This window comes from Eptatretus burgeri, chromosome 10 (assembly GCF_056783735.1).
Source record: "Eptatretus burgeri isolate ZD-2024b chromosome 10, Ebu_testis_v1, whole genome shotgun sequence".
Classification (NCBI taxonomy): domain Eukaryota; kingdom Metazoa; phylum Chordata; class Myxini; order Myxiniformes; family Myxinidae; genus Eptatretus; species Eptatretus burgeri.
The window spans coordinates 41,616,429-41,640,948 of NC_140970.1; the positions used below are offsets into that span (position 1 = coordinate 41,616,429).

Consider the following 24,520-nt stretch of genomic DNA (forward strand, 5'->3'; position numbering starts at 1 on the left):
CTGAATCCAAATTGATGATCGGAAATCAAGCCATTGGAGAAGAGGAAGAATTTAATGTCAGAAGCGAGGATGGATTCCATAATCTTGCTGATGATTGGGAGCAAGCTGATTGGTCTGTAGTTGAAGGGATCTGTTTTTGCATTGTTATAAAAAGCGGTAATGCATGCTGATTTCCAAGTGGATGACAGATGACCTTGAGCAAATGAGAGGGTGAATACAACAGAGAGAGAGAGGGTGAGGAAGAGCACCAGAGCAGATTTTCAGGAATGTGGGCTGATGCCTTATGGACCAGTTACCAAATCAGCGTCAAGATTTGACAGCAAACTCTCCACCTTGTTGGAAGAAAAGGACAAAGAGTCCAGGAGCAATTGTGTGCGACTGGGTAAGGTGTGTTCAGAAATCGATAGGTTTGGGACACAGGATTTAGAAGCAAACACAGAATTGAGGCATTCTGCCTTTTCATGGGCAGTGTCAGCTGTGCAGCCATTTGAGGAAATTGAAGGAATGGAGGGGGAACATACACCAAAAACAGACATGCAGACACCACCAGGATTTGGAGGAGGGAAACAGGTTTGAGAGTTGTTTTGCGATGAGAAAGATGTTGTTTCCTGGCTCTCCTGAGGGTAGACAAATTCCTGTTACGAGCTTTGTGGGAGTAACTGATATTACCTTCAGGTGGATTGCCTTCCATGAGGCAAAGGTAAGTTGTTTCAGGGCAACTTCCTCACCACAAGCTTCATTGTACCATGGGCAGGAGGAAGGGTATGACAGCTGAAGACGAGATGGGATACGTAAATCCATGCATGAGAGAGAGCAAATTTCTTTGAAAAATTTCCCAGGATGAGTTGATGTCGGAGAGAGTAGAAATTGGAGACCAGTCTGGAAGTTTGATGGCTGCTTGAAGTCCCTGTCAGTCAGCCCGAGTGAAATGTCAGACACGTCAGTGTTGAGGTGACTCTCTGAGAACAACCAGAGAGATGTCCACTTGAACAAGCATATGGTCAGATGAACCGATTGGAGCAGAAGAAGAAAAGCAGACATTTTCCGGGAAATCAGTCAAAACTAAATCCAGAAGAGATGATGTACCATTGACTGAGATCCAGGTCAGGAAGTTGACAGATTGTGTAAGTCCCAAAGAGTCACAGTCTATGTCATTGTTGAAGTGCCTTCACAGTTGAGACAGGAACCCACACCCAGCCAAATGACATGATGACAATTGAAATCACCACATATGAGGAAGACAGAGTTGGGATAAGTGAATAGAAGTTGGTCCATGTTGTTGGCAAGCAAGATACCAATGGAGTCATCACTGTTTGGTGGACGGGCCAACACACATTTCAACAAGAGGTGGGAGCAGAGGAAAAGCCAGAGCCAGAGGTACTCCAGGGGGTATGGTGCAAAGAGGGCAGTGCATTGAGAGTGGGGAATAGAGTTTTGGATGAAAAGAGTTTTTGATACATCCTTGCACATTCTTCACCTGAAAGTTGCTCTAGTTCTGCAAGTTTGATGGAGATCGTCGATGGACTGCAATCTTCAAGTCTCGCTCTAAATGTTAAATTGGTTTCAAGTCAGGACTTTCTTGGACTGGGCCACTCAAGAACATTTATTTTCTTCTTATTCAGCTACTCCTGTGTGGCTTTAGCTTCGTACTTTGGATCATTGGTCCTGCTGATATGTGAATCTCCGACCCAGTTTCAGATTCATGGCTGACTCAAGCAGGTTTTCATCAAGGATTCTCCTGTACTTTGCACCATCCATTGTTCCTTCTATCCTGACAAGCTTGCCAGTCCCTGCTGATGAAAAGCAGCCCCATAACATGAGGCTACTACAACCATACTTGACAGTAGGGATGGTGATGACTGGGTGATGTGCAGTGTTTTGTTTATGCCAGACATAACGCTTGAATTTAAACCAAAAAGTTCAATTTTGTCTCATCTAACCACAAAATGTTTCTCCACGTGCCTGCAGTATCATCAAGATGCTTTTTTGCAAACTGCGTATGAACTTTTTGATGCGCTTTTTTTTCAGTAATGGCTTCTTTCTTGCCGCCTGTCCATAGAGGCCAGCTTCGTGAAGGGAATGAGATATTGTTGATTGATGAACACTGACCCCCATCTTGATGACTTTCAGTTGATGAACACTGACTGAACACTGACATAGAGCCTTGCAGAGCTTTTAAAGTCATTGTTGGATTTACAATGACATCCCATACCAGTTTCCTGCTTCTCTGGCTGTTGAGTTTGGATGAGCGATCTGAACTCGGTAGAGTCTGGGTGGGATGATAAGTCTTCCACTTCTTAATGATGGATTTCACCATATTCAAAAGGATAATGATGCCTGGTGTTGGCTTAATGGTTAGGGTGGTGGGCTTGGAATTCTTGGGTCCTGAGATCAAATCTTGTTTTTCTGTTGAATTAATACCGGGTGGGGTTGACTCTGCCTGTCATCCTTCTGAGTTTGGCTAAATGAGTACCAGCTTGCTGGGGTGATTGAGCCATTCGACTAGCCTGTGTTGGAGTGGCAACCCATCCAGGATTGTACCCAATAGCTCAGGAGACTGCTTCGGCAGCACCAATGCTCTGGACAGAGGATGGTGCCAATGGAAGGATAGATGGAGAAAATCATGCACAAGAAACGTTAGAAATCAGAAACAGGTAAGAAATCGTGCACAAGAAACGTTAGAAATCAGAAAGAGGTAAGAAATCATGCACAAGAAATGTTAGCAGCACTAACGCTCTGGACAGAGTATGGTGCCAATGGATGGATGGATGGATGGATGGATGGATGGATAATGAGTGACTTTGAAACTTCTTATAACCCTCTCCTGAATGGTGATTCTCCACCACTTTATGTCTGATGACTTTGGAAAGCTCCTTGGTCTTCATGCTTGCCTTGTTAGTTGACCAATTCAGTTGCACCTTAAAACTCCTGAGATAAGTATGGGAGCTTAATTTCGACATTAAACCACTGATTATATACAGGTAAAACCTATTAAACTTATTTTGTAACCTTTCAAAAGAAAAAAATTGCTCCTGAAGTGAATTTGGGTTATTTAGGCAAAGGTTTTTTTTTCATATTTCTGTCTACCACGTCATAGCTCGTGTAAAAGCTAACACATATAACATACAAGCCGGTAGGCGGCCATGGGTCACCGAGCATCCGATGACCTTTGACCCCTGATCTGAGTTAATCTAGTACTAAGTACTTACGAAATTGCAATCGAATCGGTTAACCCGTGTATGAGCAAGGGGGCTTTGAATGGTCATTTTGCCCGAACAATGCACTCATTGACCTTTGACCCCTGACTTAGCCAAGATAGGTCAATATGTCCTGAAACAAAGTTTTAGTACCCATTGAGTACTCTGTACCTATGAACTTTCATTCGTATCGGTTAATACGTGTTGGAGCAAGGGTGCCTAGAATGGAAATTTCGCCCGAAAAATGCACTTATTGACCTTTGACCCCTGACCTACTCGAGATAGGTCATTATGCAAATGAGCAAAGTTGTAGTACTCATTACGGTCGATAAGCATGTAAAGATACATTCGATTCGGTTCAACCATCTTGGAGAATGTAGGTAATTTGGTCACAGGAAATTTGGTCACAGTAATTCGGTCACGGTAATTTGGTCACGGCATCATTATTAATATTTATTATTCACTGCATTTAAGGCCAGTAAGGCCCAAGAGCAGTCATAAACATTTTCATTTCATGGCCGGCGAATCTTGTTGGCATAATGACGTATTGACCAAGTTTACTGACTACTATCATGGAATCGGAATTTAAAAGTTGAGAGAGACAGAATCGATTCCATTATAGTAGTCAGTAAACTTGGTCAATACGTCATTATGCCAACAAGATTCGCCAGCCATGAAATGAAAAAGCTTATGACTGCTCTTGGGCCTTACTGGCCTTAAATGCAGTGAATAATAAATATTAATAATAATACCGTGACCAAATTACCTTGTGACCAAATTACCATGACCGAATTACCGTGACGAAATTACCTCATGACCGAATTACTGTGACCAAATTACCTTGTGACCGTTTTACCGTGACCAAATTTCCTGTGACCAAATTACCGCGCCCCGTCTTGGAGCTAGTGTACTTTGAATTTTCAGCGGGAATGCTCAATGGCCCTCGGACACCCAAGTTGAGAGGGTTACCATTTGGAAACTATAAGATATAGAAAAAAATGGATGTCATATAGTGGATGGAGAATCACCTAAAGATTATGCATACCAAATCTCGAGTTCCATCTACTGATAACTACTCGGTATCAATTTAAATGAAAAGTACCGAAAATGCGGTTTAATATCGGAAATCCCAAAGTTCGAAGGGGTGCTGTGGGTGAACAAAGATATAAATCGAAAATCTGGCTCGAACCTTTGCGCACAATGCATTCCAGACGATTAGTTTGAATTTTCATGACGATCTGACCATAACCCAAGGAGGAGTAGCATTTGGCGCGAAGGCACCTCCAGCTCTCGCATATTATCGATTTTTGCCCTTTGACCCCTGACCTAAGCAATACCGGTCAATATGACCTGAGGCAAACTTGTAGTACTCATTGCGTGCTATGAACCTGCAAAGTTTTGTTCGGATCTATGTAATCACCTGGTCGCTCGGGGGCCTTCAATTTTCGCCAATTTTCAGGCATACCCCATTTGTAGGGGGCGCTGCGGGTAAAGTATTCCATATATCACAAAAACCGGAATATATTTGGTAGAGCATCACCTGTAGATGATGCATGCCAAATTTCATAAGCCTACGTGGGATAATGGCTTTCGGAATTGATTTCGCCTGAACGGTACCGATTTTGAAGATTTTTCGGCTGTTGCTGGGGAATCAAAGCGTCCCGAGCAACCATCACAATTTCCAAAGCACAAGGTCATAAGATGTACCGACCACCCGAGTTTGGTCAAAATCGACCCACGTTTACTACCAATTATGCTGATGACAAACGAACATCCAAACAAACAGACAGACAGAATTACTGACAATAAGGGTCACCTATTTCGGCGAATTTCAGCGACCCAATAACAAGGCAGGAGACAAGAGGGATGGGGGAGAGAAGCACAAAATAGTGGTAAACAGAGACAATAGATCTGTGGAAGGAAGAGGGATGGCATGGGTACAGGAAAAAGGGACTTTCGAGAGGGACTTTCAGGAAAGAAACAGGGAACTTGAAGGTGGGTTTTGGTTGGATTAACTGGGGTAGAGCAGATCACGATTTTGGATGGGGGAAGATATGAGATGGTGAGGAACAGCTGTTTGGAAGACCTGGAGGTTTGAATACTTATGCAACTGAGAATCATTTGATTCTCTCTGTTAATCTAACTTGTTCACATTTTTTCTGCATTTTTAAGGTTTTTTTAAAATGCATTCTGCATTTCTGCTTTTCCACTTTGGAGTAGTTTGTGAAGACGATACATTAAGTCTGATTTAAAAGTATCATGACATAAGTTCAGGTGGCATCAAAATGTGATAACTGATAACTTTAAAGGGGAGTGAATACTTTTGCAGGCCACTGTAAGGTAATGACATCCTATATGTGTACACCTGTTCAAAGTGACCTCAACTGCATTGTGATCTTGTGGATGGACACCAGCCTTTTACAGCCATTGTCACAAACATAAAATGAGTGAAAGGCAGCATCATGGGAGGATTGTTGCATGCAGGTGAGAAATCATGCACAAGAAATGATGCAGCAGGGGAAATAAAACTGCACAAACATCTGTATTTCTGTAAAGGATGTGAAAATATTACTTTCAAAAGAACAATTTTTGTAATTTCCATAAGTATTATTATGATGCGACACAAAATGCATGTTCTGCTCACCCAGGACTGAACCTATACGGTTGGTGTGGACAGGAACAGTATGATCCAGCCATCCTCCTCCAAAGCTACCTTCACGGAATCGTTGCAGGATTGTTGGGTGTGACAAAGTGACCAGTAGAATGCGCAAGGCCAGAGTTACGGTGCTGGGATGCAGGTGGCCTTGAAGAAAGAGCAACAGCCAGTCCAAACCCAGGACCTTGCTCAACTCCTCGCAGGCTCTGCAACACATGAGTTGGGTGGAGATTGAAGAAAGGGGGTTTTGTGGTAGGCAGGAAAGTAATGGATGTTGAACCAAGAGGAGCAGCGGGTAATACCAAGAGATTGTATTTCACCAGAATTGCTGTGATTTGTGTATTGTTTAAAACTCGACTTTAACTTGTTGTGAGAAGCTAATTTTAGTGTCAAACCAGACTTAGCCAAATCAACATGACTGCATTTTCTCGAAAGAATTGTCATACATGTCCTGTTAGCAGCTTGGTCTATGTCTTACACAATGAAATGGTAGACAGGTTCAAGAAGAATGGCTCCTCACTCACTGTTGACTTAGGGCTGATTTCTCTCGAGGTGCTTGTAGAAGCTTCATCAAGATACCAAGCAGGTGATTCCGTAACCAAACAGTCCAGGTGTTCACAGCAGAGCTGGAGTCCCCTTCTGTTCCTGCTCGCAACAAAAGTAAATCATCCAAGAAAAACTTTGATCATTCTTTGACAAGCATGTAAAGCATTGTGTGGCAGGTATTCAAAATGGTATTGGTTTCAGCATTTTGCATCAATATTGCAAGAAGAAATGTGGATGAAAATAAATAAATAAAGCTGGATATTACAATATCAGAATCATGGTATGACCATACCCTGACAATAAACCGCTTCCTGTTGCAACTCGATCAGTTTTTCACTGGCGGGCCCAGCAGGAAGTGTGGCAGCCAAAAACTGGCCAAAACGTAACAAGTCCCCCTGCTTTGGGAAGCCCTGGAGAAGCAAGCTGAGGACCGAGCCAACAGCGACAGCCGTTGGTCGGCCCAGACCTGGCTCAGGAAGCACGCACAGCAGCCGTGAGACGAGGTTCAGCTCAAGCATGAGTCGAGTGTTGAGAGATGCCTCACTGGGATAGTGGAGAGAAACAAAACAATGTATTTGAAGAATGACAAGAAGTCAATTATGACCCTTTTCTTCACGTGCTATTATACCTACCAACTTAAAATGATGAAAATCAGAATGTAAGACTAATTTTCTTTAAACCTTTAATCACTGGTATTCAAAAAAATACCTGCAGGCTTCTTTTTTGTTTTTAGTTTATTTAGCCTCCCACAACATTACACACTCGTTGTGTATGCATTTAACAGATACTTAAGCTATGATGAATGTTTTCATCACCAAAAATTAACATAAACCATGAGGCAATGCATTTTTATTGTATTTTAGGGCAATATTATACCGTTGTCATGAAACTGGAATGTGATCAGGGGAAAAAAAGGATTTTCCTGGATTATCCTTGAGAGTAAGCAGATCGTAACAGTTGGTTATTTTAGATATTTTCTCCAACTCATTTATGTACTGATCTATGATAATCTTAGAGATTATAAATATATGACGGGATGGCAAGGTACTTCAATGGTCATGATTATCCAGTGAGTTTTCCAGTTTTCCCCAACTTATTATAATGCTGGTTCAGACTCTTGGCCTCGTGATTCCTGTGCATTAATGTGACTACAAACTGCTGGCATCAGACTTCCTGGGCAATATTTGGAGGGAACATTAAGCAGGTTGGCTTGTCAGCATTTCCTTGAGAAAAATAAACATACAATGTTAAGTATGGAAAACGAGTAGGCCAATAAGAGTTGGAAACTTGGCATCATGGCCAAATTGTGAAATGTTGACTCGGGAATGTATGAGTGCATTTATGATCTGCAGAAAATTAACCCAATGTGTGGCTAACATTAACTATACAGACAACATCTACACTATTACAGTGCAAAAATTGATGCTATTCCCCAGAAACACCAACAATCTACTGGAAATATGGAAACATGCACGAACACCCACACCAAGAAGACAAAGCAAACCTTGCAAAATCAAAAGGTTCTTCTGCCCAGCAATGCGTAGCAGTCAGAATTTTCACCTCAACTCAACCTATCCGCTTCACTCTCATCTCCTCTTCCAACGAAATCACTTAAAATATATTCCAATAAAAATCGACATTAAAAACGTGATTTTTTTGTTTGTTTGTTTTATGAATGGGAACAAGTAGGACACTTTTTCTCATTATACAGACACTGAAAATGGAATCCTAACAAATGTGTTTTGTGCACGTGTGAAAGTCAGATGTCCAGTGGCAAACAGCTATTGCCACAGTTACAGTGATTGTGTATATATGGCTGCTACTATTGCATAGAAAGTTTTGAGGATCGAAATGCGTCCTGTGATTGGCATATGAATCAATCTCCCAAAGCTCGTAAGTGTGTGATATACAGGAGTCCCAAAACTTACCTCGACTCTGTGAGCAGTTCAACAAAATGCTCCAATAAAGACAGATGCAGTTCATAGGGTGCATGCAGCCATACCTTCAGGCATAAATGTATGGCTCAGGATCAGATATCAATGCACTTGTATTTTAACGCACCAACACTGCATAATCAAAATTTGGATGTCAAGGACTCTATTTTCGAAAGAAAATGGCATTCTTTTCATGATTAGAAAAACATGACAATTGCATCATGGATTCAACTTGCACCCTGAATAAAACGACTAATTTTTGACAAAATAACCAAACACTTCTTTTTACTACAACAAAGCAGAAAAACAGCTAACAAATGATAATAGCGTCTATATTTTGGAATGAAAATAAATCATTTCCTGGTTTGAAGGGAGCATGGAACAATGAGGTTACAACCCAGAGTTAATAAAACACAACACAAAAGGCATTTGGCACCTCTATGTATAGTCCATATATGAGGGAGTGTTGAAAAGTGATGCCTCCTATTCTTTTTCTCCAAAACAGGTAAAGACATTCAAAAGAAACAAAGACAGATACAACTAGAGGGGGAGCACTTGGTAGAATGCAAAACCTCTGCCGCCAATACTGCTAGGTCACTCAAGTGAACCTGATATCCTATTCATTCAATTTGACATCAACAGTGCTAACAGAGTTATAGTTTTCAACTTTCCCTTTTACTTTTACATTCTCAATTCATTCGTCACAACTAGATTCCTTGAGACAGAAATTGATTTTACGTGGGTATATCCACCTGAAGTTCCAAAATCAGCTGCAGTTATAATTTTGGCATGTTTTTTTTTGTTGGAAATCACTTATAACATGTAGAAATGCAAAAAAAAATTCGAAATTTTGTTGAAAAAAAATTTGCAATTTTTTTTTCTCTAACAATTTTTTTTTTGGGGGGGGGAGGGTTGGAAATCACTTAAAACATGTAGAATTGCAAAAAAAAAATTCAAATATTTTTTTCAAATTGTCAGCCATATTGGATTTTGGACCAAGTCCAAAATCTAATGGCATGATCCTTGGACCAGACCTAACCCCCCCCCCCCCACCAAGTTTCGTCGAAATCCGTCGAGGAGTTTTTCCGTAGTACTGTTCACAAACAAACAAACAAACAAGCAGTCATAGACTGGTACTTACGAAGTCGTCAACTTGACCTCTGACCTTGTCTAATAAAAGTTGTCTCTACAGAAGGTCGCGACGCAAACCAGAAGTTTCTACGATGATTCTGTACCAAACCATCAAAATCGAATGTTTTGGATGTTTGACCTCACTGTGACCTTGACCTTTGACCGATTTTGACCAAAACCTAATCAGCGCCAGCCACCACCCTCCCGAATCACGTGGTGTAATTTGACATTGGTAGCTTTTCTTCCGTTCTCGAGTTATCGTGCCTACAAACAAACAAACAAGCAGTCATAGACTGGTACTTACGAAATCGTCCACTTGACCTCTGACCTTGTCTAATAAAAGCTGTCTCTGGAGAAGATAGCAATGCAAACCAGAAGTTTCTATGATGATTCTGTATCAAGCTATCAAAAATCGTAATGTCGACCGAAGCAAAAATCTCCATTTCTCCACGCAATTATACCTTAACGTAACTCAACGACGCGTCTGCTCGAGCGCACTGCATCATGGGACGACCCGTGATGCGTCGAGTGAAATATTTTTTATACAATCTTAAAACGTCTCAAAAACATCCGATTTTTACCAAAATTTCGACAACCGAGTTTTTAGCATCCTAAGCGATCGCAAAAACCGAAGACAAAATTAAAATCTAAGTTAAAACGAACTCGTAACGTCGAGCGAAGCAAAAATCTCCATTTCTCCATGCATTTATTTAATATTATTTTATCAAAGTCACAAAACCGTAATAGTCGGCCATCCACCAACAATCTTTACATAATCCGACGGCTTAGCGAGTCAGAAATGCGACGATAACCTTTATTGGGATAAAAAATGATTTTAAACACCATCTTTATCGAAAACACCATCAGCGCGCACATGGAAAACCTTAACGTAACTCAACGACGCATCTGCTCGAGCGCACTGCATCATGGGATGACCCGTGATGCGTCGAGTGAAATATTTTTTATACAATCTTAAAACGTCTCCAAAACATCCTATTTTTACCATAATTTCGACAACCGAGTTTTAAGCATCCTAAGCGATCGCAAAAACTGAAGACAAAATTAAAATCGAACTTAAAACGAACTCGTAACGTCGAGCGAAGCAAAAATACTCCATTTCTCCACGTGAATTTACGGAATCATGTTTGACCTCACTGTGACCTTGACCTTTGACCGATTTTGACCAAAATCTAGTCAGCGCTCGCCATCACCCTCCTGAATCACGTGGTGTAATTTGACATTGGTAGCTTCTTCTGTTCTCGAGTTATCATGCCTACAAACAAACAAACACACAAACAAACAAACAGAAACGGAAGTGATCAACATACTTACGAAATCTAAAGATTTCGTAAGTAACAAACAGAAATGGGTGAAAACAGTAACCTCCATCCATCTTCGATGGCGAAGGTTAAACATCGATCTTTATTCTACCAAAGTGCCAATTGATTTCTCAACATTATCACCACTGTAGTCCACGTAGGACAATGCAATCATCAGTGGGAAAATGTTCTCCACAGAGGTGTTCCTTAAGTTTGGGGAAGAGATGAAAATCTGACGGAGCCAATTCGGCCCTGGTGATCCTTTATGGTGCGACTCCATTGATCGTGTCTTACTCTCAGGATCCTAATGTGCACCCATCTCTCATCTCCAGCGCTTCACACTTCACAACAATCAAACACTTCTTTTCACAACAACAAAGCAGAAAACCAGCTGACAAATGATTCTCGCATGTATATTTTGGAATGAAAATAAATTATTTCCTGATTTGAGGGGCTGCCCTCTGCCATTGTGACTAACGGAGCACTGAGACATCTATTGGCAGAATCACAAAACTTTCCTCTCAGTGGCAGGAAGAACGAATGTTCAGACTGCACTTTGTTTCATTCAAATATCCTTATTGTTTGGGGGGAAAAGAATAGGAAGCATTACTTTTCAACATGCCCTTGCATAATCCTTTTTATCACTGATTTATGGTTCATCGAGTTGCTCTATATACAAGGACATACAAGGAACTTTGCACAGCAGGAGGCCATTTTGCCAATCAGGCCTGCACTGCACCAACCCCAGAATCCATCACCCATCCACACACAAGCGGTCCACAAGTTCGATGTTTAACACTTGCAGTAATAATTACAAGGACATGAGAAGAAAGTGGATAAATGAACACATTGCAAGGATTTTTTAAACTGACGTTGCAGCACTAAAGGCAAGCACGTAGATGGCATCAACAAACAATCCAACTTGCACCCTAATTAAAACATCGATGCAAATGACTAACAGAAAGCAGACCTCAAGATCACAAAGGAGATCCTGAAAGGCAGTTGGGCTAGGGATGAGGCTGGTTTCTCTTCCACTGTCCAAAGTTCCCACCAGGGAGAAAGCAAGGTGTAGAACATGGCTATTCAGCAAAAACCGCTTACGTTTTAGCAGCATAGCCAGGAGCTGCAAAGAGCATTATGGAACCATGAGAAACAACAACGAATTATAAATAACAGGCAATGATACGACAACGATGCCAAAGAACTGTAAAAAGCAACAAGTGGTATATGAGCAACCACTCGGCCTGAATCAAGAGGAAAGGTAGTGAATGTACGTTTCAGAATTTTAACGTTATAATTAAAAAGTCGACTGATTCTGACTAAAGAGTTCTCATATTAGCTAGGAATTCATGTGCTAATGTGCAACCAGCCAGGGAAAAGGAAGGAACGTGCCTGTTCATCACAGTTGTGAAATGCAAAGTCAAAAACATTCCAAATCATATCTTTGATCACCAACTACTCGTCTAAAAAATCATGTGAAAATTAAATTCCAGCTTCAATAACTGGCCACCTTGCGGTGGCAGAAAATCACATTTTCACCATGTTGAATGAATTTGACAATTTCAAAACCATTTGCACACTTTGGTGGTGTTAAACAATGATCTAAGATTTTATGGAGGAACTTGTACATATACATCATTTCGCTCAAAGAAGCGAAGAAATATCAGTGCACTTGTATTTTAAAACACTGACATCAGCAAACAATGGATAGATAAGCACAGCAAACAGGGTTTGAAATTGGTATCGTAGCCTATTGAGCAATGTTTTCAAATGGGGATTTCAAAAAGGAAAACCTGCCTTTTAAGCATTATAAAGCATGTGTTTTTACTATGGATAAACACCTCAATTTTTGTCAATCAGAACCACGATGCACTCCTAAAGCTGCTGTCACACCTTGACGATTTAGCCAGCGTATGCCGATTTATGAAAAATTTGTCTAAAACGCTGGCACACGTCGAATACGTTATGGGTACGTTTTGTATACGCTAAGACCACGCTGAAAAACACTGCCATGAGTCGTAGTACGCTGGCTTTAAATGTTGTACTTTTAGGTTGTCCTGAAATTTTTGCATGCTTGAAATTTTACGACGTATGCCGGCGTATGACTCACACGTTTCGCTACGCTGGCCATAAGTTGTAGGCACATGATGCGATCGTTGGCACACGTCGACACACGTTACTTGTAAGTTACTCATAAGTCGAAACACGTCGAGGTAATGTTTAGGGTACCCGTGACTTATTTATAACCTATGAGTAACGTGCTTGGGAATTATTTGTAAAGCATGTCCTACGCACAAATATGTATGTAGACGTATTTGACATCTTCAGGACGACACAGAACTTACTGAACGCATTTCTAACTTACAGATACCGTATAATGGCATATTGGCAGCGATTAGGGGAATTGGTATATAAAAAGGGGCTTCACAGGAGGAACCCGTCTTTTTTGTTAGTCTTCGTGGTGAGTACATGTCCATGTCATTCAGAGAGATGGAGGATACGGCAAGGCTGAGACGACAATACCTACCTGTCCTCCAACATCAACATGACCTCATCGAGTTGACACTGCACCAGTTGCGTGCCAATAGAGCCGGGAGAAGAAGACGGGAACGGAGGAGAAGGAACTGGGTCAGACCATGGATCGGGAGGCGACGCCATTACGGCATATATGACCAGCTCATGGTGGAACTCCGGAACGAGGACCATGCATCCTTCATCAACTTCCTGTGAATGCCCCCAGCGATGTTCGACGAGCTGCGAGCCAGAGTGGGTCCAAGGATAACCAATCAGTACACCTTCTACAGGGATCTGCTTGAGCCTGGCATGAGGCTGGAACTGAGCCTGCTGCTGTTGGTGCCGTGACTGCAGTGCTGTGGAAGCGATTTAACTCGTTCAATGAAAACGATTTCAATTGCCGAGCACCAGCGTCCAAAATCAATAGGCGAGTGACAGCCATTTATTAAAAGTGAAGTTGCAGCCAATGAATAGAAAACCTCACGTGATCGTCGACGATATGCTGCCACTCCATGCATACATTGGACTATCGTTGGGCATAGGTTGTGGATGCCTAAAACACGCTAATCAATCGTTGGTACAACTTATCTACAAGTTCTCGAAGCGTTCTGTGTTCATTACTAGTACATTATGCATTTGTCCAAGTCGTTTTGAATACTTTAAAAACTGAAACAAAAAAATAGTTCATTGTGGGAATGAAAAAAAAATTAGCCGAAAAGAACATCGAACAATGGTGCAAAGTATTCTCCTATTCGTGGACGTAACGAGGATCCATCATCACCCACACCCTCCCCATCACGCTCAGCTACGACGACTGACATGGACCTACTACTACTACCAATACTACTACTACCAATACTACTACTACTACTACTACTACTGACATGCTCACCTAATACGACTACTACTGATACTACTGACATTGACATCTACTCAACATGGAGTCTGGAACACTGACGGGTTCCTCTTGTGAAGCCCATTTGTATATACGATTTCCCCTAAACGCTGCCAAATCGCCATTATACAGTAGATGTAAGTTAGAAACACGTTCAGTAAGTTCTGTGGTCGTCCGGAAGACGTCAATCAAATTCGTCCACATACGACAATGTGCGTTTGAGATACGTCACACATAGGTTCAAAGCACGTTACTTATAGGTTAAAAATTAAGTTTTGGGTCTGCTAAACATTACCTCGATGTGTTTCGACTTATGAGTAACTTACAAGTAACGTGTGTCCGACGTGTGTGAACGATCACGGAGCGTGCCGAGAACTTATGCCAGCGTATGCGGAACTTGTGAGCCATACGTTGAGTACGTCGTATAATTTTCAGCATGCTTGAAATTTCACGACGTACTAGCCGTACCACGGAATATGACAGCGTACTTCATCGTTTTTCAGCGTTCTCCTAACGTATACACAACTTGCCCATACCGTATTCGACGTGTGCCAGCGTTTTAGACACATTTTTCATAGGTCGACATATGCTGGCTAAATCGTCGTGGCGTGACTGCGATGTTGACACTTCCAATTTTCAGGCGGTTATGATTTAAATCGGCGTGCTGCAGGTTTTCAACAGAGAACGCCATGAGTTCGTCGGCGATACGTGCAGCGCGCTATGCATAAGTTAAACTATTGTTGGGCAGAGGTTGTGAACGCCGACAACAGGCGAAGCATTCGTTGGTATAAGTCATCTATAAGACAACGAAACGTTCTGTGCCCGTTACTAATATGTTATGGATATGACCAACACGTTATGAATACGACCAAAACTTAAAAAAAAAAAACTCAAAACTTCAGCGTACGCCAACGTTTTACATACATTTTATACGTTGCCATTGCTGGCTAAAACGTCAAGGTGTGACAGCGCCTTAAAGAAGAGTGATCCACATGCAAACCAGCTCGGTCACTTGGCACACATATGGTATATAGACTACAAGATTGTAATACTGTTTCAACATTGGAACAGGAGACAGTACAAATATTTACAAATATTATGCTCATGGTCAATTTTCATCCAGATCTATAATGATGATATTGTTTTGATAAAGATTTAAGAGTAACGATGCAGTCCGTTTTGTAAATGGGTCTTTTTTCTTTCACCCAACTAATCAGAATGGATGTTGATCAGTAAAGCCAAGATATTCAGCTTTAGTATGAAGATTTGTCACATTATTGATGGAAGAATTAAGAGGGAATTTTTTCAAAACTCATGACACACACACCATATGTGTATGTATGTATATATATATATATATATATATATATATATATATATATATATATATATATATATATATATATATATATATACAATATATATTTATGTAAATATATAGATGTATTTATTTATAGATATACACGAAATATTATATATATATATATATATATATATATATATATATATATATATATATATATATACTGTATATAGATATATAATATATACTGTATATATATATATATATATATATATATATATATATATATATATATATATATATATATATATATATATATATATATATATATATAATTCATCCTTATGCCAAGGGCTCCCTTAAGGATCGTCACTCTGCCCAGGACGGCTTCTAACTGTAGTTAGTTTGTCGTAATATTCCCAAGGATGGTTTATATATATATATATATATATATATATATATATATATATATATATATATATATATATATACACACACACACACACACACACACACACACACACACACACACACACACACACACACACACACACACACACACACACACACACACACACACACACACACAGTGCAGGACTGTTCAAAAGTTTGGGATATTTTCACTTTTGCGGTGCTATTCCCTCACTAAACATTTGTGGGAAGTTCAAATCATGCAAAATAGGTAGATCGTCATTAAAATTTCTGTGAAAGTTACCTTTAAGTAGATATAATAAATTAGGGAATTGAAAAAGTTTTATATTTTTGCTGTACATAATGTATTATCCACAAATAAAATATGCAGGAGAGTTTGTGGATTTTTGTACAGTAAATATTAATAAACTAGAAGGGCACTTGGGAGAGCGCATACCTCCACCACATAATGCCTGATCCATGAGAACATATGGGGCGCAATACATTTTTGAAACATCATGATATGCAGTACGATATCGTTTTGGCCCTTGCTCTCAATGATGAAGTATCACTTAAAAATTCTAGTCGTCAGATATGAATCAAGATCTTCACCACAATCTAATCAGTTCGTCCTTGTCACGCACCCAACCTGCCCACAAAATTTTATCCGGATCTGTGCACAACGTTTTGAGTTATCCTGCACACAAATAAACAAACAAACAGACAGAAAGGGATAAAACAAAACCTCCTTCACCTTCAGTTGCAGAAGTAATTAATGAAGTAATCAACACCAGTTACATTAACGTGAATTACAAGAAACCACAATAAAAGTTGTAAATTAGTGACTATGTGAAGTTAGTTTTTATCAGCTTGTTCTTTGCTTGAAAGTCTGAATGGGGTTCGAATGGTGCCAAGGAAGCCACTTTAAAGAGAGCAGTGTGTGAAGTTCCAAACTCTGTGAGAAGAAGGGCACACTATGAAGGAAATAGCAGAAAAGCTGAAGATCTCCCACACTGGTGTTAGGTACACTTTGCAACCCTGAAATAAACTGGCTCTGTACAAGAAAAGAAAAGGCCAGGAAGACCCAGAAAAACCTCTCCAATGCAAGACAACCACTTGAAGTTGCTTAGCTGAGATGAGAGAAGAAAATCAATTCAGCAGCTGACAAATTACATGAGAGCAGGTCTGAACATTAACATCTCGTCCAGCAATGTGCACAGACGGCTGATTGCAGCAGGTCTGCATAGCAGAGGTGCAGTAATGAAACCACTGCTGAGAAGAGAAAATTTAAGGTGAAAAGACTGAAATTTGCAAGGGAACACAAAGATTGGGTGATTGAATAATGGAATCAGGTACTCTGGTCGGAAGAATCGAAGTTTGAACTTTTTGGATCGAGGATATGCTAGTTCCTTCGCTGAAGACCTGGAGGATGTTACGACACGCAATGTTTGCATCTGACTGTTAAACGTGGTGGAAGCTCTGTGACTGTCTGTGGTTGTATCTCAGCCTTTGGTGTTGGAAAACTTGTTAGAATCAATAGAACGCGAACACAACAGATGTACTAGTAGATACTGAAACAACTTGCAGTTCCAAGTGGAAATCATTCAATCGGAAGAGGATTCATTTTCCAACAAGATAATGATCCAAAAACACTTCCAATATATAAAACAGGATTTGGAGAACAAGGTTACAGCTGGTGTGCTCCAACTCTTATAATGGCCCAGAGTCCCACCGTGTGTCCCATCGAGGCCATATAGGATTACCTGGAAAAAGAGAAGAACAAGAGGAACCCAACTAACCTTATAGGATTGTGAAATGTACGACAGGATATTTGGCACAAGATTCCAATAAGAGTAATTCAATCGAATACAGGATGCATGGGGAAAAAAAAGAGTGGACACAAAGTATTAATTGACACTATTAAATGACTGTTCTTGTTATTTAATGGAGCTGTTTTTTCATGCGCATTTATAAAAGCCGTTATTTTTCAATGATAAACACATATGACAGTTATCACTGATAACACTGGTCAACAACAAATTTGTTGTCTGCATTTTTTAAGCTGATTTAGGACGAATCTGATGCGCTGAATCCAAAACTCACATTAGTTTTGTTCAATCAGGTCAAGTTTTTGAGATATGGCCACATGTCGTTTTTTACATTTTTGTTCACATGTACGCATGTGTGAAGCATTTTAGAAGAAGTTGGTGGGGGTAAAATGTCATGTCAAATAATTGTTTTGATTGGAAATAATTATTTTAATGACAAGAAGTATTCAGGTACGATAGTTCTGGGTGATTATGTCAAAAAGGGATCAGTTTGAAGTCATAAAACTTCAAAATCTTCCAAAAATTGGTGAGGCAAAGCATAAAGTTCGTGGATCAAAACTAAAGTTAATGGGGCAGATTTTGTAATAATGTGATACAAAAAAGTTGTATTTCTTGAAATAACAAACTCTGAAGAATGTACAATACCTACATGCGCCAATTTATGACATGCGCTTCTGCTCAAGCTTGGAGTGCCACAGTACGAACCCAAAGATTGGAGACTGTTCATTGACAGCAGCAAGCGATCACTGAAATGTGTTCTGCTACACAACGGCAACCAGTTTGCCTCTGTACCCATCGCTCACTCGACTACACTGAAGGAGAAGTATGAAGCGGTGAAGTACATGCTGGAGAAAATTGGTTATGATCAGCATAAGTGGTTTATTTGTGTTGACCTGAAGATGGTGAACTTTTTGTTGGGACAACAGTCTGGCTTCACCAAGTACCCATGTTTTCTGTGCATGTGGGATAGTAGGGACCGTGCTCAGCATTACACGAAGAAGGACTGGCCTGTGCGGGAGGAATTGGTGCCATGCAAAGAAAGGAACGTCATCAACGACCCTCTGGTGGACAGAGACAGAATACTCTTCCCACCGCTGCACATCAAGCTCGGCTTAATCAAGCAGTTCACCAAGGCTCTGGACAAAGATGGTGACTGCTTCACTTACTTGTGCCAGGCTTTTCCAGGATTGACCATGGAGAAGTTAAAAGCTGGCATCTTTGATGGTTCTCAGATCCGTCAGCTCATCAGAGATCCAAAGTTCAAAAACTCAATGAACGAAGTGAAACTGGAAGCGTGGAAGACATTTGTTTTGGTAGTGAAGAACTTTCTTGGCAACAATAAGGCCAGAAACTACGCAGAACTTGTCAACAACATGCTGACTGCTTTCAGAAACCTGGGCTGCAACATGAGCATCAAGATGCACTACCTATTTTCACATATGAAGCGGTTTCCTGAGAACCTGGGTTCAATGAGTGACGAGCAGGGGGAGAGATTCCATCAGGACATGAAGGAGATGGAGACCAGGTATCAGGGTCGCTGGGACGCAGTCATGATGGCTGACTACTGTTGGAATCTGAAGAGAGACCTCCCTGCCGCTGAACATTCCAGGAGTTCGAAGAAACGGAAGTTCAAGCCCTGAAGTTTGAACAGTGGTGACGCAACATGCAATTTACTTGTATTTACCTTTATCAATGCCCACCATTCAGATGACAGTAATCGATGTTTCTATCATGTAATCAATAAATGTTGTTGGCAAAACATTTTTTTTCTTAAAAACATGTTTAGGATGATATGTGTTGACAAAAATCAGCTGATAATGCCACAAAAATGTAATTGATTTTGTCACAAGATCTGATTTTTTCAAATCAACTTAGCACAAAAACCTGACCTGATGGAGAGAAACGGATGCCATTTCCTGATTCAGCAGTGCCAGAATACCCTAATTCACTTGTTGAAATCTAGACAACATTCAGAAAGTAAAAAATTGTTGACCAGTGTAATTATTTGATGGATTTACCCGAAAGTATGAAAACCGTTGGAATAAGCCAATTTTTTTTAGTTATTTAAGAAAGATTTTTTTATTCATAAAAACCTTCTTCTTTAACAGCCATAATTATTCCCACATTTTGGATGGATGCAGGACAAGCTTAACCCAGGTCTTTTACAAACCGCCTGGCCAGGTCTGACGTTTCGACTAAGTTTAGGGCAGGAATTTGTGATTTGTTCATGGTGTTGGAGATAGCTCGCCTTCTCTCCGCAAAGGACACCACCATGTGATGTGATATTTAATGTCCAACTAATGCCAGCAGAAGGGACACCAGTTCAACGTCCATTCGAGGGATGATACACACATTGATGAATCACCCTTCCTGTGAAACAGCAAGATGACAGTTTATACCTGGGCCGAAGCATGTGTACATACCTCTGGGGTCTATGCCATCCTGTCAGCCCTTTCTTTGTAAATATATTGTTATATGTTTGAAAATAGAAAGCAATGGTGGATCTTTATCTCATTATTGTCTCACCCAGTTTCATGAGTTCTTCAAGGCTGCGTGGCTTTACTTCTTACCTGATAGCCTCGTATCCTCTCCATCTCTTTGCTGGCTAATTCATTGCTCTTGACAATGCAAACAAGTGCTTTCACAGCAGCATACAGGCCCTCCACGTCTGAGGCCATGGCAACAAGGCCCAATATAGCTGCTGCACCACCCACATACTGTAGTGCTGTGGCCACCGATCGAGGCACGAAGCTTCGTACTCCTAAATAAAGAAACAAAGGTGTTCAGGTTGTGAGTGTTTCAGAGAAGAAAAATACCACTTAATTTTACCGATCACCCACTACTTTGGCAAGTACATACTGTTGGAAAGCAAAACTATAACTCACCTAAATAACCCACAACAGCAGCACCAATGGTCCTTGCAGGACCACTGAGGTGACATGCAGAATTGAAGATGAGACGAACTGGTGTGGCATTGTCATGAGCTTGTAGACCAAGCTGGAGAAAAAAGAAAAGAGATGAGAGATGAGATATAAAAGATAGACAGAGAAAGACAGGCAGGCAGGCAAAGACTATTTTGATTGGGCACAAAATATTCCAAAACTCAATACAATCGTTTTCAATACAATCAGATGTCAGGATGGAAATAATGGTGATTTTCACCACGGGACATCACTGCACCCTACCCCTCCCCCCTCCTCTATAAATGCTCCTCAACACATCCGTGTAAGTCTCCTGAGGGTGTGCTCTGCCCCTCTCCAGCCACAATGGCAAATCATGACCACACATACAGCAGTGGTCAATTACCGTGTTGCTGAGTGGTCCCACGCCCAGGCCCAGTGAATCACATGCTACTCTTCGCCATGACTTAAATCATGTCGGACATGGGCGACAAACACAAATCTGGCTCTGTAAAAAGGAGGAGAAAGAGAGAGGAGGACCTAAAACCAATCACCTGTGACCCAGAACAATCAAAACTAATATTCAACCTGTCTAAAGCTACCGAACAAGTACTGTGACCTCATCCTCATCATCAGTTGCTATTCTCAATCAGACCATGATTCAAAGCGAGCCTCCACCCACAATAATGAATGCTAATGAAATCGATCAGAGACCAAACCACCATGAGGATGGACTGATTGATGTTTCAGAAAATTCAGTGCCTGACCTGGTCCTTGAAGCTGAAATAGGCCTACCGGGTACAGAATAATGATAAAAATTCACCGCCATTGGATTCTGGAGCAGTGGAAATGTGTTCCCTGGAGTGATGAATCACGCTTCACGATCTGGCAGTCCGACGGACGAATTTGGGTCAGGTGGATGCCAGGAGAAGGCTACCTGCCCGAATGCATAGTGCCAACTGCAATGTTTGGTGGAGGAGGAATAATGGTCTGGGGCTGTTTTTCATGGTTCGGGCTTGACCCCTTAGTTCCGGTGAAGGGAAATCTTCATGCTACAGCATACAATAACATTCTAGACGATTCTGTGCCTCCATATTTGTGGCAACACTTTGGGGAAGACCGTTTCCCATTTCAGCTTGACAATGCCACTGTGCACAAAAGTGAGGTCCATACAGAAATGGTTTGTCGATATCGGTGTAGAAGAACTTGACTGGCCTGCACAGAGCACTGACTTCAACTACAATGGACACCTTCGGGATGAATTGGAATGCCAATTGCGAGCCAGACCTAATCGCCCAATATCATTGCCCGACCTCACTAATATCTTGTGGATGAATGGAAGCAAATCCTCGCAGCAATGTTACAACATCTAGTGGAAAGCCTTACCAGAACAGTGGAGACTGTTATAGCAGCAAAGGGAGGACCACTCCTGATGAATGTTCATGATTTTGGAATGAGATGTTGGACGAGCTGGTGTCCACATACTTTTGGCCATGTAGTTTATATGTGCGTGTGTGTGTGTGTGTGTGTGTGTGTGTGTGTGTGTACATGCAAGTTGCTGTTGTTGCCTGCTATCTCCACATGTGGGTGGGTTTGAGGAGGTGAAACAGATACCTGCCAGGTCTCAAAGCGTGTGTGTGTGTGTGTACATGCAAGTTGCTGTTGTTGCCTGCTATCTCCACATGTGGGTGGGTTTGAGGAGGTGAAACAGAGACCTGCCAGGTCTCAAAGTGTGTGTATGTGTGTGTGTGTGTGTGTGTGTGTGTGTGTGTGTGTGTGTGTGTGTGTGTGTGTGTGTGTGTGTGTGTGTGTGTGTGTGTGTGTGTGTGTCGTTGATTGGTATCTGCATATGCCTGTTTAAAAAGGTGGAATGGAGTCCTCCCATGGCAGGCTCAATGTATCCACCTTCATTTTGGTAAGGGGTCAGGATTCATGGACCAAGCTGTGATGTTTTCTCTTCTCAAAGTTTTGTGCCGAGGGCTCTCTTAAGGATCGTCACTCTGCCCAGGACGGCTTCTAACTGTAGTTAGTTTGTAGTAATATTTCCAAGGATGGTTTTTAATATCTCTGTGAGGTTCTTCTTCATCATTCCTGTGAGGATCTTCATCATCACTGGTACAACTTTGGCATTCTTCATCTTCCAGGATCTTTTCACTTCATACTTGAGGTCTTGGTATTTGGTCATTTTCTTGATTTCTGCATCATTAGTCCAAAATCATTGGTTATAACACCTCAAATAGAATGCCTTCTTCTCTTCTTTTTTTTTTGGACCTAATTGTGATATCTGGTCGCAACACTTTGTTTTCGATGTTCACGCCCGATGGGATCATGAGGTCGTATGTGAACAGTACTTCCATGTTTTCAGTGATTATTTTTGGTCATTTTCCGACAAATTTTCTGGAACTGTATTATCAAAGATTTTTGCAGATGCACCAGTGGATTACTTTACAAACTCTGTTGTGTTGTTGTGTATACAGCTGTTCTGACATGTTTTTTCATTTTTTTATTTTTAATTTTTTTTTGTTCAGTCATTAAGCGTCACATATCATTCTCTTTGTTAACCCCACCTCCACCCCTCATCTGCCTTTTTTTTTACTCCTCTCCTCCCCCACCCCCTCTCTCTCCCTGTCCCTCCTCACTCCCCCCTCCCAATAAAATGTAGCACTCTCCTCTTATATATCTATTTCTATATCTGTATCTATACCTACATCTATCTCGATATATCTATATCTATATCTCCCTCCCTCTTTTCTCCCCCCGCCCCCTCCTTTTCTTGTCCCCATCAGTGAAGCGACGGGTTGCATTTGCTAGTCATGCAATAATTCCTTAAAAAAATCCTTTGATACTTGTAGCATTTGTCTATCTCTGCACTGAAAAATCTCAAACCGAAATACATTCTCCATGATTCAAACTGCACAGTTCTGTGATGATCAAGGGAAAATATAAATCTGAAATGCCTACCTGCTTGGCAATGGCTTTGCTGTCAGTTTTGTTGTATATTTTCCTAATCTTAGCCACAGTGAGACATGACTCTGACAAAGCAAAGAGACCAAAAGAAACACGTTCTTCTGGCACCAGCGATCCAACAGCTTGTTCTCCTTTCTGTTCCTTGTCTGCAAATATCCATTCACAGGCAGAGGCACATAGATGTGCATTTAAAGATCACATTTGAGTTGAATATTTCACCAATTAAACGACTGTGCTTGAAACTGAGCCAATAATAACTACTCAATCTACAGTCTGTAAACAATAAATCACTCACGGAGGAGGTAGTTGACTTGCCACAAGCGTTTGGCCCTCTCATTCGGAAACGCGCCAGGGATACCCAACAAATAATGGAGCATCCAGTTTGGATTTTCTCTTTTTACGTCATATTCATCCCCCACACATATTCCTTCCCTACCCCCCCCCCCCCCCCAACCACCACACCCCCACATCTTTCAAACACAAAATCACTATCATTCCTGGTGTCTCAGGCAATTACATGACATAAATGTTTGCAGATAATTGTTACGGATTAGTACGAATCCTACGTGATTGTAAATGTTCAGGTGTTCTGTGTAAAAGGTAACTTGAATTAAATACGTGTTGTGGTTACTGTGTGAAAGGACTTGTGCAGCCAGCTGATTGTGTGAGTGGCACTCAACACTGATGGAGTGTCAACACAACTTTGAGGATAGCTTTTGTTGATGCTACAATGTTCAGGTAACACAACAGCTGCACTCATACATTAAAGTGAAATGAACTTGGGGGAAGATTTGTTATGGGGCACGATGCCCCGAGCCAATGGTCAGGCTTGTGGTCAGTCATGGAATTCAGACTGTCGCCTGGTTTTAAAGTGACCGCGTATGTGCCAGAGCAGCACCACACTGTGTCTTCTTTCCG

The 24,520-nt window shown here is 41.1% G+C and overlaps 1 protein-coding gene across 6 annotated transcripts in view; it reads right to left on the minus strand.

Annotated features, from left to right (window-relative positions):
- Positions 1 to 24,520, minus strand: part of WDFY3 (WD repeat and FYVE domain containing 3) — a 343,927-nt gene that overhangs the window by 163,956 nt on the left and 155,451 nt on the right. For all 6 annotated transcript variants that reach the window (XM_085897990.1, XM_085897992.1, XM_085897991.1 and 3 more), the window contains 8 exons: positions 23,597 to 23,748; positions 20,621 to 20,732; positions 20,306 to 20,496; positions 11,754 to 11,906; positions 8,328 to 8,401; positions 6,692 to 6,942; positions 6,378 to 6,498; positions 5,842 to 6,059 (listed from right to left, as the gene is read on the minus strand). In XM_085897990.1, the coding sequence (XP_085754116.1) occupies positions 5,842 to 6,059; positions 6,378 to 6,498; positions 6,692 to 6,942; positions 8,328 to 8,401; positions 11,754 to 11,906; positions 20,306 to 20,496; positions 20,621 to 20,732; positions 23,597 to 23,748 (1,272 nt within the window). The remainder of the gene's footprint in view (positions 1 to 5,841; positions 6,060 to 6,377; positions 6,499 to 6,691; positions 6,943 to 8,327; positions 8,402 to 11,753; positions 11,907 to 20,305; positions 20,497 to 20,620; positions 20,733 to 23,596; positions 23,749 to 24,520) is intronic.